The following is a 16,916-nucleotide window of genomic DNA, read 5'->3' on the forward strand; positions in this document are numbered from 1 at the left end:
AAAACATAAAGTTCCAGCTTTATCTCTGACTGTTACAAAGTGCTGACACTGGAGACTCCTTCCAAAAAAACCACATTGCCTATATAAAAGGTTAAATAAATAAAAGGTTTAGCTTAACAAAAGAAAAAGAAAAATGTAACACACAAGTCTTTACCAAGTCATATTATAGTTAGGAAAAAAAGAAGAGAAAGAAAGAAAAAATAGGAAATGTAGGAGTAAAAAATGAAGAAAGTGGTAAAAAGAAAAGAAAGAAAGAAAGAAAGAAAGAGCTTTTTCAGAGAGATGTGTGAAAGAAAGGCATCTTTGAGAGCAGCGCTTGTGTGTGTTGCTGCAGTTAATCAGTCTCTTTGGTTTCAGTGAATGTGAAAGAGAACAGAAAGCACCTGCAGGCCATCAAGCTTTTCACTCCAGCACTCATCTTGTCAGGATGAGCTGCTTCTCAGCACACACACACACACACACACACACACACACACACACAGTGAACAACACTTCCACTTCTCTGCCTGTGTCGCACTTGTCAAGTGCTTCTGGATTACAGGCTTAACCTTGAGATCAGAAACCGAGACCTTCCTCATACAGACACACACATACCCATGCGTGCACACACACACACACACACACACACACAGATCTGTGATGCCTCCCGAGTATGCCTCGCTTCGAGTCTATGGAGAGTAAAAATATCCGCATTGTCCATTTAGGCGGAAACAGCAGCCCTGATCCCTAATCTCCCTCTGAACCATCAGCCTGGGCTAATAACTATGATTATATACCACTAGGCGAGCAAAACAAAGCGGCACACACACTTACACACACACACACACCCACCGAGATAAAGTAGCTGATAGATGACGCCATTCATATGCATCTTAAGGCATTGAAGGCATGCAAGTGCATCTCAACTCCCAAGCCACTGTGGTTAATTGGACAAATGAGCTCAGAATTGACCCTGAGCAAGTGACATTTTGCCTCGGATTCCTGTTCTTGGCTGACAGAAGTGGAACCCGATGTGGTCTTCAGCTGTTGTAGCCCAACCTCCTCAGGACTCGACATGATGAAATGCTTTTCTGCTCACCATGGTTGTAAAGAGTGGTTATTTGAGTTACTGTAGCCTTGCTGTCCACTTGAACCAATCTGGCCATTCTCCTCTGACCACTCCCATCAACAAGGCATTTTCAGCCAATCAGCTGATGCTTGTAAACCATGTTTTTTTTTTTTAAATCGGACCCAGGAGATCAGCAGTTTCTGAAATACTCAAAAAACAACTACAGTACTGTGGAAAAGTCTTAGGCACCCTATTTTTCTAGTACATTTTTATTTAATGACTTCTACATTATCGATTCAGTACAAAAACATATTAGATTTCCAAACATTAGTTTTCCAGCACAAAATGAAATGTTACAGAAAAATGTTTGTATGTCAGTAAAGAAAGCAGCAGATTCCATAAGAGACACTTTTCAGATAAAAAAACATAATGAAGGCTGCTGGGTTTCGCTGTAAAAATAAGAAGTGAGTGCGACAGTCAAAGTTTCCAGAAGAACTGTGGCTGCTTCTGCAAGATGCTCAGTAACACTTACAGCTCATTTCCTTATAAAACTGCACACACTGCACCTGAGACTACTATTTTTTTTAAAGCGAAGGATTGTCACACCAAATATTGATTTTGTTTCATTTATTACTGTTCACTGCTGTTTATAGTATTTTTTTAATCGTTGCTCTACAGCATTTCTTTGCATGCGCCTAAGACTTTTGCACAGTACTGTATGCAGCAGTCAAAGTCACTGAAACCACGCTGTCTCCTCATTCTGATGTTTGCTGTGAACATTAACTGAAGTGCTTGATCTGTATCTGCATGACTGTATGCAATGTGCTGCTTCCACATGGCTGATTGGCTGATTGGATAATTGCATGAATACGGGACACATTTCAGATGTTTACACAATATAAAAACAGATATGCATTTAAATCCGTTGTTTGTGCTCTGTCATATGCACAGTGTAGTAAATGATTCATTGTTTCATGGTTTCATTTTCCTGTGCAGGAAAAAAAATAGAAAATACATTTAAAACAACAGAGGCTTTGGGCTAGACAAAAGCCCCGAATAGTGGAGAATGATGGAAAACGAAGCGAAAAAAAGAAGGAGAGGGAAGCCATGGTGTGACCAAATGTGATTAGTAGTGTGTGTTTCCCAGGCGATAAGCCCCTCGTTTGTGCAGAGGACACTTCAAACACGGAGCGTGATGATTCGCGTCCCCAAGAGGAGATGCATCACTGTGCTCAGATCCCTCAGCCTTCAACTGTAATAATTATCTAAAATTGCCATTGTCACGTATGCTGCATGGACATGGAAACATATATATGTTCCAGATGTACGTTCTTCTCCTTTAGCTCCTAAACCATGACGGGATTAGCACTTGACCTTTTAACCTTGGGGAAGCCTTTATGAACATGTCCCTCTGGAGACAAAACACTTTCACAAAGTCAGGGATTAGACTAAAACCATCAGCGCTGGGATTACAGATCTTAGATTTTGGACAAGCTGCAAATTTAAGACTGCAGTCTCAACTCTAAAATACTTTTTATTTTTTTTTAACTTCTACGATCAACTTCTTACACATTTACCATGAATATTGCATTTTACACTTTGAGATTTATTTCCTCAGTGTAAAAAAATCAATTTCCTGGAATCTAGAAATCATTATGATGCAAATCTTCAATAAGGACAGAGTCTTAGGTTGCCTCCTCCTGTTCAAACAACGCCCAGATTTGAATTAAAAAGCAATTTCCCGTCATTTTCTGTGTCCTGCCTGTGACCTGCCTGATGAATAGCTGTCTTATATACTGTATATTACACTTAAATGTTAGTTGTATCTGATAAAATGGCCACTGTGTGTAAATATCAATCAGTGAACAATCGACTTATTGTGATAAGAAGCATACTTGAGGGAAATGCATTTCAAAGATTAACATTACTGAAATTTATATTTCTGTGAGAAGAAATAGTTTTGAAAAGGCACATTAGTAATAAATATTCAGAGCTGGTGACTTAGGTCCAAAAGTAATGTCAATTTTTACACTAGGAAAGTTACTCGTATTCAGAATAGACTTACGCACATGCTTGAAGGATAAGCTGACCGCGTACTTATCTGCTATGGTTCCAGCTCACTTCATGCATTGTTCCATAAATGATTTGGTCCTCAACAAAACAAGCAACATCTCCAATGAAGGTGATGCCTCCTCTTCTGATGTCTTGCATACGTTTTATGGACTTTTAAGCAAGTATACTCTTAATGAATTATTGTTTGTGTCATATTTATGTATTTAATATTGCACTCGAATGGCATTCCATAGTTTTTAGTGCATTTACAACCCAAAACATACATTTCAGTATAACATATTGTGTATTATGTCAAAGTGAGAAACAGTGGCGCTAGACTTAATACTGCTGGGGTGCAGTCGGTGTTACTGTGTTCCAGTTTATTAGTTTAATAGTGTTCAGAGGGGTTGAGGTCAGGGCTCTGTGCAGGACACTCGAGTTCCTCCACTCCAACCTTAACACACCATGTCTGCATGGAGCTCACTTTGTGCACAGAGGCACAAAGCACATATGGGTGTGATGGTCAGGTGTCCACGAACTTATACAAACCACTCAGCTATGCATTTGATCCAATGCTTGTTAGCAAATGTTTGCAATAGTTTGCTACTAGAAATTGTTGAAACTCAAAACCAGAGGCAGGAGTTTTTAGTCAGGGGGTGTAATATGGCCTGACACCATGCTTTACTACCCCAAAGTGGATTTTTTTTTCTTACAAACCAGAATTTGCCCAGGGTTTCATTAATCTGGACAGTTTTTTTTTTTTCTAGGCTGCACATCATTTCTACTGATGGATTTCTCAGTGTGCTTTCTCTTAACCCTAATTGAAATAGATTCACATGTGCTTATACGTTTTTCACATGTAAGAATATTATGTAATAATAAGTGATCATGCGCGAGAAACATGCCAATGTGCATTTCAAGATGTTATGCCCTTAAAATGGCACATGGGAACACAAATGATCACGTGACATAATATGAACAACAGTAACAACAACAGCAACAAAAATTCATGGGTGAAAATCACATCTGAAAAATAAAACCACACCTCACATCCTTCATGTGGAAAATAAAAAAAATGTGAAAAAAAAATGGAATCATTTGTGCTATATGTGATAATGTGTGCAACATGTCAAGTGTTTAAAAATCACGTGCAAATTTCGCAAGTCCATCATGTGATCATGTGACTTTTCTTTACGGTGGAGCTTTTGCTATTTGCAAATCCAAATGTCAATGTGAAGCTTGATGGATTTCGGATTTTGGAAAATAACGCTATCTGATTTCCAAAAAAAAAAAAAAAAAAACTGGACGCAGTCTTGCACGCGCGTGCAGGATTTATTTATTTTTTTTGTTGTTGCACCAATGCAGAGAAAAGCACATGCACGCGCTGCATCTTATTAATTAATCAGGCGTTAATTGGGATGTGTCTCAAACCGGAGAATCAAAGCATAACAATAATTAAGGCTTAAAAATGAACTTTTAGCACCATTCCCAGAGTGAAACAAGTCCACACACACACACACACACACACACACACACAATCGTTTAAGTTTGATCTGTTGCGCACGTGATGTATCAACAAACCTTATAATAAAAGGTGACACGTGCTGTTCTTTAGAGCACTGGAGCTACAGACTAAAGAATAAAAAAAAAGGAAAAAAGAAAGAAAATCCATCACAGTGCAGTTCACATGAGTGTAATGAAGACAACAATCCCACTTTCACACACACACTCACCCATTCCAGCAGGCGGATGAACCCCAGTGGGAGTTTAAGCACCTGAAATGTCCCAGTGGAAACGACCTGAAAGCGAAAAATGCCAAAATGAAGAAAAAGATATATATATATATATATTGCTGCTGCTGTGTGTGTGTGTGCGCGCGCGTGTGTGGGTTTTTTTTTTTTTTTTGAATAGACACATTTCTCTTCCAAATCCCCTGCACATCACTAACACGCGCCAGCTGAGAAAATGAGCATGCAGTGTGTTGTTCTGCTCCTACCTTGTTTGCAGTTTCCATGTTTTTTTTTTCCTGGTTGGAGAAAAGCGCACTGAGCGCGCGAGCAATCCAGCAGAGATGCGCGGAGTCTGGGCTCTGACTGTGTGGAAGGCCAAACAGCTCACACACACACACACGGAGGATTTTCCATACACCGTATGAGGCGAACAGTAAGCAAGTTACTGCGCATGTCAGTTACTTAAGCAATTCTGGTGGCACCATTTGTAAATGTAAAGCTCTCAAAACAATAATAACTAGCTCAGACTAAAGGCGTTTTCACACCTGACTCGTTTGGAGCGTTTGTTTCGGAACCTGGTGCGTTTTCTCCCTTGGTTTGGTTCGTTTAGGCATATACAAACACCGCAATCACGCTCGGATCCACGCCAAAACAATCGGTCCGGGACCACCTCGATTGCAAACGAACTCTCTAGCGGTTCACTCTTGGTGAGAAAGCAATCCGACCCAACAGACCAATGAACCAACCTGTAGAGCAATGCATGATGGGAACTGCTTTACGTAAATAGCGTGTTTGTTTTGGTAATGGCTCGCAACATTTATCGCGGTTTAACTTGGAGGTAAAATGCCTCATTGAAATTTGGTCTGACAGACATACTGTATTTCTGAAAGACTTTCAAAAACGCATAAAAACACCGAGGTTTACAAGGTGTTTATCGAGCGTCTCAAGGAGATGGGCTTCTGTCAGTTTCAGTTGTTGCCATCAGGGCAACGTTTTAGACAACCTCTGGCAAGTAAAAATGTGTATCAGATGTCATTTGTGCCAACTGCAGTTAGAATTTTAAATGCTGAGACATGAATATTAATGTGTATGCAGATATATGTACATGTGGGAATGTATATATGTGTATGCTAAAGTGAAATGTTGAGTCAATTGTATTGTACGGTATCTTACTCTATCTTACCTTTTAGAGTTGTTGTATAAGTGTCTTTTATTGTATCGGTCTTGTTATAATGTGTTGTGAAGCCAAAGACAAATTTCCATTTGTGGACAATAAAGGAAAGTAAGTAAGTAAGTAAGTAATTGCTCAGTGAAACATCGATTCCTGTTCAAACTGATAAATAATAATAACTACAGCTAAAAGAAAGCCACAATAAACTCACAGAGCTGCTGTCTCTCCATCTTGATGGATGACAGTATGAGCGGAAGCGTGGAACATAAACAGGAGCACTCTGACCAATGAGAGGACAGTTTATTCACATGTGACTTGCATAAGCACATTTTGGTGTGCTTTGAAATGTTGCCTTGTTCAAGCGATGCCCTTAGACTAAAGAAGTTACATATAAAAATTAAGCCGGGTTGAGTGCTCAAATCTGATTGGTCAGAAGGTATGCATTATTTTTGTATGACAGCACAGCTTGAATAGTAGTTCCAGCTCTAACATGAATAATAGGTTAATATTAATGCACTTGTTGTAATATTGTTTCTATAATAACAGCTCATACACAGGGACTTGTACAGCAGACAGCAGCATGATCCGACATGTGTAATTCTGCTTATACCACAGTGATTTGCTAATGATTATAATGTTTAATTTATTAATATAGAGCGACACATCACACATTTTAAAGCTTTAAAGTTGATTTTAATGTTGTGGAACAAGGTAGTTCCTGTTATCACTTACGTAATAGCAGCTATAAACGGTCTTTCCATCATCAGAATCTTTCTCTCTCTCTCTCTCTCTCTCTCTCTCTCTCTCTCTCGCTCGCTCTCAAAATGTGCTGATACTGGAGACTCCTTCCATAAATGTTTCATAAATGCCTCCTCACAAAAAACTTATAAATTTTTCTTTGTAAAACAACACATTGTTTTTTATGCAACAACACTAGCAATTTGAACCATGTTGTGGTATAACAATAAACAACCAATCGTCATTACTGGATGCTTTGAACAACTATTTGAAAAACAGTTTTCCACAGATGTAAAACTTTTACCTTCAGTACTTACCCCGAGGTGTATCATTACCTTGTTCATACGGAGAAAGATGCTCAAAGCTACTTGTAGTTTCGATGCTTATAATTATTTGCTTAGTGGAAAGGTAGGAAATATTTCCTCTTATAATATTAACAGAATTTGTGTTGCGTAAAGCAAAGATGGAGGAAGTATGTCTAAAACATATTCAGTATGGTTCACTGTTAAGAAACACGGGGACGTTTGCAATGAGTGTGTGTTAGTGTTGTGAATGATGTTTACTGTCAACTGGATATATTCCAGGAACATCAACATCACTTCCTGCGGTGAGGAATATTCATTTGAAATGGTCTATAACAGCAGCTCTGACAGTAGCTTAAAATGGATAAAAACTGCAAATTGCTGTTGTATAAGAGGAATAAAACACTTGGGGATGTGTTTTTATAGGTAATGGCCAGGGTAAAGCTTTTCAATGAAGAACTTCTTTATTTGTTAGACAGATTAGTCTCGTAGCTCCAGTGCAAAACTAAAAATCTTTTCTGGTGAATTGTATTTGCATGGAAAATTGTGTATATTTGACTTTTGGCTGAAAATTCCTTTAATTAATTCTTTTGTGCCATTTTTTATTCATATGATTTGCTGTCAGTTATGATAATGAAGTCATGCTAACACAAGGTCACACCTTTACAGTTTATTCGTCTGGACTAGCGTATTTAAGGCTTTGCTATATCCTAACACAGTATGTTATGGGAATATTATTATGCTATGATCATAATGTTATTAATCATAATCATAATGTTATACATCAGCGTAAATGAAAACTTGCCCATACATATATTGATATCTTGAAATAGTGTCATGGTAGCATTGCAGTCTTTGTGCACACGCATACTGTTGCCATTTCTGCAGTCTGAAATGTGATCACGGCGTGCCGAATTCACTTTCTCTCCATGGGTAGAGCTCGAAGCTGGCAGAAAGTGATAGAGAGAGTGTTCTCTCACTGAGACGGTGAGAGATAGAAAATCTCAGAGCAATTATTGCACGGCTGGATCTGAGCAGTCCTGCTAGCGAAGTCTGCATTCTGTAATAACCGGCTCTGTCACTACACATGGAGGATTGTCTCTGCCACGAGACATTTCAGTTAAAAAAACTGAAAGCAGGTTCTTCTTTTAAAAACATGATGCCCTAATGTGAAGGTAATGCATAATTTTGACAATGTTTTCCATTTCCGCTCAACAGACACTTAATTTGATGCTTCAAAATGATGGCCTAGATGGCCTTCAGAAATATGTCCATTAAGGGACCATCTCATTTGTGGAACGTCATTCATTTAAACTGCACCGGCATGAACAATCCTGAACAGCACTAACTCTAACAACTTTATATTAATACACTCATTTCAGTGTGGAGTTTTTTCTTACACAGGGAATTATATGGTGGACGCTCCACATTAATGGATAAAAAATGCATTTACTTGTTGTAGTTTTCAGTGAGGATGCTTATGCTTATTTAGCATTTTCAGGAGGAGTTTTCCACCACCTCTTCAGGATATAGGAGTTTACACGTTGCGGTTATCCAGGACGCCACTATTAAGTTCTTGAGATCCATAACCATGATCTGCTTGACTTTAGACTTTATACTTGTAGGTTGCTTTGGATAAAATGTCAGCAAAATTGATGAATGTAATTATACATCCCTTCACAAAGGATCCATTCATTTTGAACAACTCATTTAAATGAATCTTTGTTTTTTGTTTCGCTTTGCTTTCCTAGCATTTCCATCATCTGATATGCTTCAAGATTGACACGATTCATTTAATTGACTCACATAATTCATTGAAGTAATTTGATCAAAAAGAACAAATCATTTCTGAAGTGATGTGACCACCTCATGTGTTTTACATACAGCAATTCGGGCAGGTATGTTTATCCAAATTAACTTAACTTTGGTAACTTTGATGTGATGAATAATCTTTTGACGTGAAAAAGAGACATACACAATATGGTGAAAGGTTTGTAGACACCTGACCATCACACTGTGGTTTTTGAACATCCCATTCCAAATTTAGTCCCCCTCTGCTGTTATAATAACCTCCACTCTTCTGGGAAGGCTTTCCGCTACATTTTGTCAGGCAGTAGTGTTGGGTGAGGAGGCCTGGGGTGCAGTCAATATTCCAGTTCATCCCAGCGTGTTCAGCGTGATAGTCTCACAGGACTATGTGTGCCAGCACCATGTTGGTTGTGCCTTCATCAGTGGATGTTTGTGGATGTCCACTTCTCGGTTGGTGCACAACACTTCCAGTCTTTTTGAAATTGTTAATAAGTTTGGCAAAAATGTCGTGTGTGATATGCTTGCCGTGTTTCCTGTTAAAGTCCATCGCAACCTTCCCGATCCAGCAATGAGAATGATTTCAATACATTCTTATTTTGTCAAAGACATTCTTAAAGGCTATCTGGAAAAATATATATAATATAAACTAAGCATGAAAAATTTTGGAAGACATTTTGCTAAAAAAGTGTGAATTTCGCTTATGTATGGAGACTTTTGGGACACCGTGTTCTTAGAATGTATAGTAATTGCAGCATTCATAATTGTCTTGTTGAAGAGGGATTAAAATGGATGCTTGGCATGGTGTCACTTGCTCCACCATTTTCTGAAATTCAGAAGTTTCCCTGACAGCCTGAATGGAAATGCATTCGGCACATCTCTGAACCTTTCACACAGGGCAACTCTGCCCATCGTCATACTCACACAAAAGCACACAAACGCATGAAACATAATTAAACATAGGAACAAAAAACAAGGGAAACACATTATGAAATATGGCTGGCAAATGGCCTCAGCCTGTCTCTTTATCCAGCGGAAATAATCAGGATTAAAATTAGTACACTGGAGAAAATGAGCCTGGTGAAGCTAAGTATAGTGATGAGCAGTATATAATCACACGCATACACACAGTAATACACTTCCTGTTTCCTGGTTTCCTGTGCTCTGTGGTTCAATCAAGAACAATAATTACAATAATATATTTAAAAATATATTAAATAGTGTTTGTGGTTATATACAGTATATATTTAATATAACACTATTAATAACTTGTGATAATGAAGGAAGGATACCTAACACACTAAAGGTCATTTTGTCCATACGGGATGCAAACTTTTGCACTCAACTCTACATATACTTTATATTGTATATATGTATATAGGTATATATGCACGGATCAGTCAGAGGTCACCCGAGCGTTTCAGAGGGCATCCAGCATCCGAACACTCAACTCCATGACAACAAGCTTAGCAAAGAGGTTGCTAAGCAACTAATCCTCCGAGCGGTGATGACAGTGTTGCCTAATTATCTACTGTTTATGTCTCAGACGCTGCTTTTAGTGCGTGCCATTTCGCTCCTGTTTGAAGATGCAAAATGTGTTTCTCGGATTTTTGGGCTGCAATATATTATTTCCTTTTTTAGTGAGAAAAAAAAGTATGAGAATCAGCGTATGCAATCCATTAGTCTGAGTGCTCCATTTATTCGGCTTAATAAACCCCATGCCACATCCATTTATTAAGCAGAGTTGTGGTGTATGCTGTATTTTGCACACACTTCCAGGAGGACACATTTTTTCAGGAATTTTTAATTGATTTATTTTTCCAATAACAGTTCCAATAAGCATCCAAAAGTGAAGTTTAATAAATTGAAGTACATCAAATCTGTGAAGTGCGAAGTGAAGTGTAGTGAAGTGATGTAGTGGTCTCAATAATTTCTTATTTTTATCTTTATTTTTATCCACAGCAAACATTTCCAACATTTAATCAACCCCGCAGCCATTTTCTGGCCATCTTAACTCATGTCCACCTTCAGTTTCCGCCTCATGTACACTTAATTTAAACTCATTCAGTCTGAATATTCAAACAGCATGCAACATATATCATACAAAAATGGATATTGAATATAAATATACAATAAATTCAATAATCTATGCAAATTCTACCTTAAGTCTTTTCTTCATTCTCAGAGAAAAGGGTACTAAAGTGTACTTTTTGTTTTTGTACACCTTTTGTACATGTGTGTGTATATCTTTTACCTATAAAGGTACAATTTTAGTAGTGTACCTTTAAAGGTTTACTGTAAAATCTGCACATTTGTATAACTTAAATAATTTCTAAAGGTACACTATTCTATCTGCATTTCTATGTATAAGGTACATATTAAAGCCACAAAAGATGTACCCTTGACCACAACAGCAAAAAGGAAAGGTACTGTTCAGTACTATTTTTTGAGAGAGAGGTTGCTTGAATTGCTACAACAATCTATCCATTGTACCACTTATCCTACACAGGGCAGCCTGGAGCCTATCCCAGGGGACTCAGGGCACAAGGGGGACACACCCTGGACAGGGTGCTAACCCATCACACAATTCAGAAATGCCCATGGACAATTTGGAACTACCAAATTAGCCAACAACCTATGCCTTTGGACTGGGGGAGGAGAACCCCAAGGCACAGGGAGAGCATGCAAACATGCACACACAGAGTGTAGGTGGGATTCAAACCCCCACCGTCGGAGGTGCAAGGCAACAATGCTAACCACTAAGCCTCTGTGCCCACCGCTACAACAAATAGCTGTGAAGGTCTTGCTAAACAGCTCAAAAGCGAGCTCTTCAGTCACCATTGCAGAACTTTAACCACATAAAACACGACATAAAGTACTTTAGTAGCATATGCAAACCAAATGATACCTTAATTAGGTATAATAGACACACCAAAAGTGCATAAAAAGTTAGTTCATCTAATTGGGCACTGAATCCAATTAATCAACAAGCATCTAGATATTAGGATCAGATTTGTTTGATAAGAGCTTGTAGCTACACTTGTCACTTCAATTTTATTTCTATAGTGCTTTTAACATTAGAAACATTAGAAACTGTCCCAAAGCAGGTTTACAGATATCTGGATTTAGAATTAGATCCTTAATGAATAAGCCACAGATGACAGTGGCAAGGAAAAACTCCCTGAGACGTCATGAGAAAGAAAACCTTTTCTCATGCAACAACAACTACTACAACAACAGATACATTAGAGATGGATTTAAACTGTAATGTTTTAAAATAACCAATAGAGGACTCTCTTTGACAATATGAGTTAAACACAGTTACAAATCTTTCTTAATGTTCAGTAAAAGCACTTTAATGGGATCGTAGTGGATCCAAAGCAGGAAAACACTGAAGGGGACACCAGTCCACCACAGATACCATGTGTTGAGAAACGAATGACAAGTGTTATTTTGTTTATAGTCTTTACTACCCAACTCTCAGTAGTATGAGCTAAATCTTATAAATTCACACAAGGAAAATTGGTAACACAATACTTCAGTGTTTGTTCCTTACATAACAGTGTTATAAATGCAAAACTGATCACCAGTTTGGTTCATACTTCATGCTAATGAATGCTAATTCCCTTCTTCAGCGCCACACTGCAGCTTTTCTCATATCTGCCTGAGGTAAATCAGCAGGATGGGTGTGTTGTCTTCTAGTAACATTCACACCGAGCTCATATATTATATGTGGTTTTTCAGACATCAGTTGAAAACTTGTGACCGGTTTGGACTGTGTACAATCCTTATTCTAGCCAGCTGGCAGATTTCATGGATAAAAATCACACAACCACACACAAGTCCTCTGTCTTTCTCCGAGGCAGCAAACCACGTTTAGCTCAGTACAGTGGAGTGGATGAATTAGTTAAATTAATCAGGGAATCTCATAAGCTCTCACTTTGTTTTCCTTGTTTAGTTGCAGAAACATGCTGTCATACTCCTTGCTAACAATCAGCCTTTCTGGACTGCATTGCTAAAACGTTTAATCGCCTCCGAAAAATAGCTTTTCGTAACTGTCTTGTTAGGCTAATATGATACTAGCTAAAACTCTACCGAAGTCACTGAAATGTATTTACAGTTTTAGTGTATGTATAGTATTAAAATGTTCATTAGACTATCATTATTAAATATATACACATCCTTATTTTCATTCACTCTTAAAAGAAACACCATTAGCCGTATGAATGAAAATTGAGGAAATGATCGCATTTGCATTTTAGAAACTTAAAAAAAGTCTTCAGTGCTAGAAAAAAGAGTCTTCAGTGCTAATATGACAAAAACAACCAAACAACAACAACAACAACAACAAAAGGTCACAATATGCACATTGTAACTCTGCTAGCTACCACTAAGTTCTAGCTAGCTGCATTATTAGTAGTAGTAGTAGTAGTAATAGTAGTATTAGCATTATTAATAATAAAGATTAGAATTATGTTTCAACTAGTCTAACTAAGACAAAAAGGAGGCAGCTTGACTGAGTTTTGGCTTAGGAGATTAACATTTAGCCGAATGTATGGAGTCATAATTAGATTTTGGGACTGGTCCAGGATGTCAGATACAACTGAACAACCCAAAACTAACAAATTTGTTATCTCTACTTTCTTTTCAACATTTAAATATTGACGTAGAACATATTGTTAAGCTTCTAATATTCACTCAGTAATGACTTTTTTTTTTTCATCAGCACTTTGTCCTCCATGTTGGATTTTCTTGCTTGCTTCCCAAGCTGTCTCCTGAATGGTTAGGAGATAAAAAAAAAAAAAAGTTGATGTTAAAATGCTCAGTGTGACCTTTTAGTTCCAGTGTAAAACTTAAGAAAAACTGTTCTGCCTACATTTGGGGTAAGAGGAAACTTGCGCAACTGATTTTTTGCCAGTTCATTCCTTATTGCCAACAACTAAATGAGCAGACACATGCAAAGTTATGTTGAAATCCAAAAATAATCCTCTGAAGAGTTAACCCTATGAATGAACTGTATCTGTGAAATCTACAGGTCATTTGAATCCTGAAGGACGAGTTTCTACATGCACAGCACAAATGATTCCTATCAGTTAATCACTATGACCTTTGTAACTTGGCTGAAAAAATGAAAGAGCACAAAACGAATTTGCCCATTATCAGATAATCTTAGCCAAGCGCCTTTAATCTCCGCTGTGGTTAAACAGGACCATGGCTCTGTGTAACCCTCTCTAACCCTGCCCCAGGTCAGATGCAATCCGCGTACTGTCATGTTCCATTCCCAGAGAGAAATTCCCAGAGGCCTGGCTGTATGAGCGGTTCATTCCATCTATGACAGATATGTGGTCCACGTGCTGGCTGAAAGGCCGTGTCACTATTTATAGCTGATCAGGACACACCTAATGAAAGCCAGGCAAAGTCACTCTGAATAGAGTATAAATCCGTTTTTAATCCACAACCGTAGAGCAAAAATCTTGGGGAAAAATGGGCAATACTTTATTTCAAGGGTATCTGCTTTGTGCCTTCATAGCACGTCTGTATATATATTGCATAAATATTTTATAACCTTTCATAAGCCATTTATGAATGTCTTGTGGCAAACCTCATGAGATTTTATGTAGTATGAATTTTTTAATGGAAGATTCAAGATTGCTTGGGTGGTTTTTTTTTTTTTGAAGTACCCACACATTCACAGCACTGAGGAGTCTTGTATGAAGTATAAAGTCCATCTCTTTTCATTCAGCTAACCTTCTCAAAAGGTGTACATAGGTGTACGTAGTGCTTTAGTGAATACAAAATTGATTAATATTGTAGCTTGAAGGTCTGAAAATCACTCATTAAACTGACATGTGGGCTTTGTAAATAGTTTTTACGTATATTGTAGATTTATATTCTTTATAGATGATGTCACAAAGCTTTATGAGTTTTATGGTACAAATAACTTGTAATATTACAGTTACAAATAGTCGCTCCTTAATGATAAATAAAGATTCTTGACTTGCTTGTCTCATAACATCATAACAACATTAATGTCATTAATAATTAAAGGCTTACATAAATCCTTCAGCATTACACTATAAAAGATTCATGCAATGCTTATGAATGTGTTACGTAGCCACTTAGTCAAATAAAGTGTTACCAAAGAAATCCGTCTGCTGGTAAAAGAGATGAATTCCTATGTAAATGTTCCACGTGACTTTAAATGTGATTGAAACCGCCAGCAATAATCTACACAGACATTCATAAAACCTCAGTTCATAAGCCATTCATGACAACCAAGAATTAGAAACAATCATTTATTGAATGAAGGAATGAAAAATTTCAGTGAACTCAATCGAAAGTGCGACCAAAATCACTCTAAATTGTTTAACCAGTAAAGAACTTTATTTTCTGTTCCAGTGTGATTTCAAGAAAGTATAGTCTGAACCTAAACCGCCAGCCTTCCCTGAATAACTGCACATTAGCATTAGACACTACTATTCTCTGCAATTATTTGCAAGTACTTGCACTTTACTGCACTCTGTCACTATTATTATTACTATTACTTATATTCAGACTGTTATTTGCACATTATTGTTATTTGCACATTATTGTTATTTGCACGTTTGCATTTTTATCCACTGTATGTATACACTGTATCATACTGCATGCATCATGCTGCTTACCTCTGCCTGTATACTGTTTATATCAGCTACCTGCACCATAATTCTATTTATTCCATTTGCACTAATGGTATGCATCTTACTGTTTACCACTGTACACTGTTAACTTATTGCACCATTACTTGCTACCTCATTTTAATTGATCTGTCATTTGTCTCTGTACTCGTACTTTGACAATGACAATAAAGTTGAACCTAACCTAACCATTTTCCTAATAAACCAAAAAAAAATTCCTGTCCAGAATTCGTCACTTCCTGCCTGGCTACAGGAAGATATGACATCAGATAGCCATGATAGCTGAGTTTTCGAAGATGGGGAAAATCTGTGTAGAAAGTATTTTTCCAACGATTCTGCAAGCAACAAATCACCGAAAGTAGAAGAATGTTCTGAAAAATGTTAAACACAAATAAGTTTCTGGTTAAATGCAGTATTTGGTTTTATTTAAATCCTAGGCTTCCTATAAGCAGAGTAGCGAGCTATCTTATGTAAAGAATGTTATTAAATGTTTTATTTCCTTCGAACTTTCTGTTCAAAATGAACCAAAATGAAAAATCAATCATTTCTAATCCCTGATAACTGACGTCATCATAAACATTCATAAAGATTTGTTCCATAATCTCTTCACGACAAGTGGAAGAAACCTACTGTACATAAACATTCGTAAACCCGTAATGACACGTGGCATAAACCTACATAAACGTTTATTAAGCCGTTTTTCACAAGCCATTCATAAACCTACATAGACATATAAAAACTTATCCAGAAGGGATTGATATTGATTTAGAAATAATACCACAGCCATGTTACTTATGTTTATTGACATTATTTTGGCAATAATGTCAGAACTTTATGACTCAAAAATGTAGATTTATGTCAGTTGCCGTGAAGGGTTTGTATAGACCCTTTAAACAAAATGATGATTCAATAAACAGGAGATCGATGAGTGGAAACTGAAGTCATTTATTATTTTTTTTCCTCATACTAAATATTAATTTTGTAAAAACATGAAATGAAAAGTGTGAGAAAAAGGGTTAAAAGCTGAAAACATTACTACTACAATTTCAAAAAGTATTTACACAACTGCATAATACACATCATTTTAGTGTAATTATCATTGTTTTATATTACTAAACAGCATTATTGTGGCATAGAAAAAAAAAAAAAAAAAAAAGAGGTAGGGTCAGTATCTGCTTCATATCAGATGTTCAGAATCGAGAAGGGAAATGCGCCATTCCCACCAAACAGACAAGACACACACAGAGAGGGAAGGAACACTTAGAATTAGAAAAAGACTGACAAGACGAAAGACTTAAAAGACGAACAAACAAAACAACAAATCAAAAAGCACTGAGCAGTCACTCATGTGAGACAAGGAAAGGGTTAGAGATGTTAGAGGGATAGAGTGAG

The 16,916-nt window shown here is 37.3% G+C and overlaps 1 protein-coding gene across 1 annotated transcript in view; it reads right to left on the minus strand.

The window, feature by feature from the left end:
• synpra (synaptoporin a) overlaps positions 1-5,199 on the minus strand; it is a 29,835-nt gene extending 24,636 nt beyond the window's left edge. Inside the window, exons 1-2 of the mRNA XM_026935553.3 lie at positions 5,097-5,199; positions 4,834-4,899 (exon numbers count right to left, since the gene is read on the minus strand). Of these exons, the coding sequence (XP_026791354.3) occupies positions 4,834-4,899; positions 5,097-5,114 (84 nt within the window). The 5' untranslated portion in view covers positions 5,115-5,199. The remainder of the gene's footprint in view (positions 1-4,833; positions 4,900-5,096) is intronic.
• Between the last annotated feature and the right edge of the window lie 11,717 nt (positions 5,200-16,916).

Source organism: Pangasianodon hypophthalmus, chromosome 20 (genome assembly GCF_027358585.1).
Source record: "Pangasianodon hypophthalmus isolate fPanHyp1 chromosome 20, fPanHyp1.pri, whole genome shotgun sequence".
NCBI classification, from domain to species: domain Eukaryota; kingdom Metazoa; phylum Chordata; class Actinopteri; order Siluriformes; family Pangasiidae; genus Pangasianodon; species Pangasianodon hypophthalmus.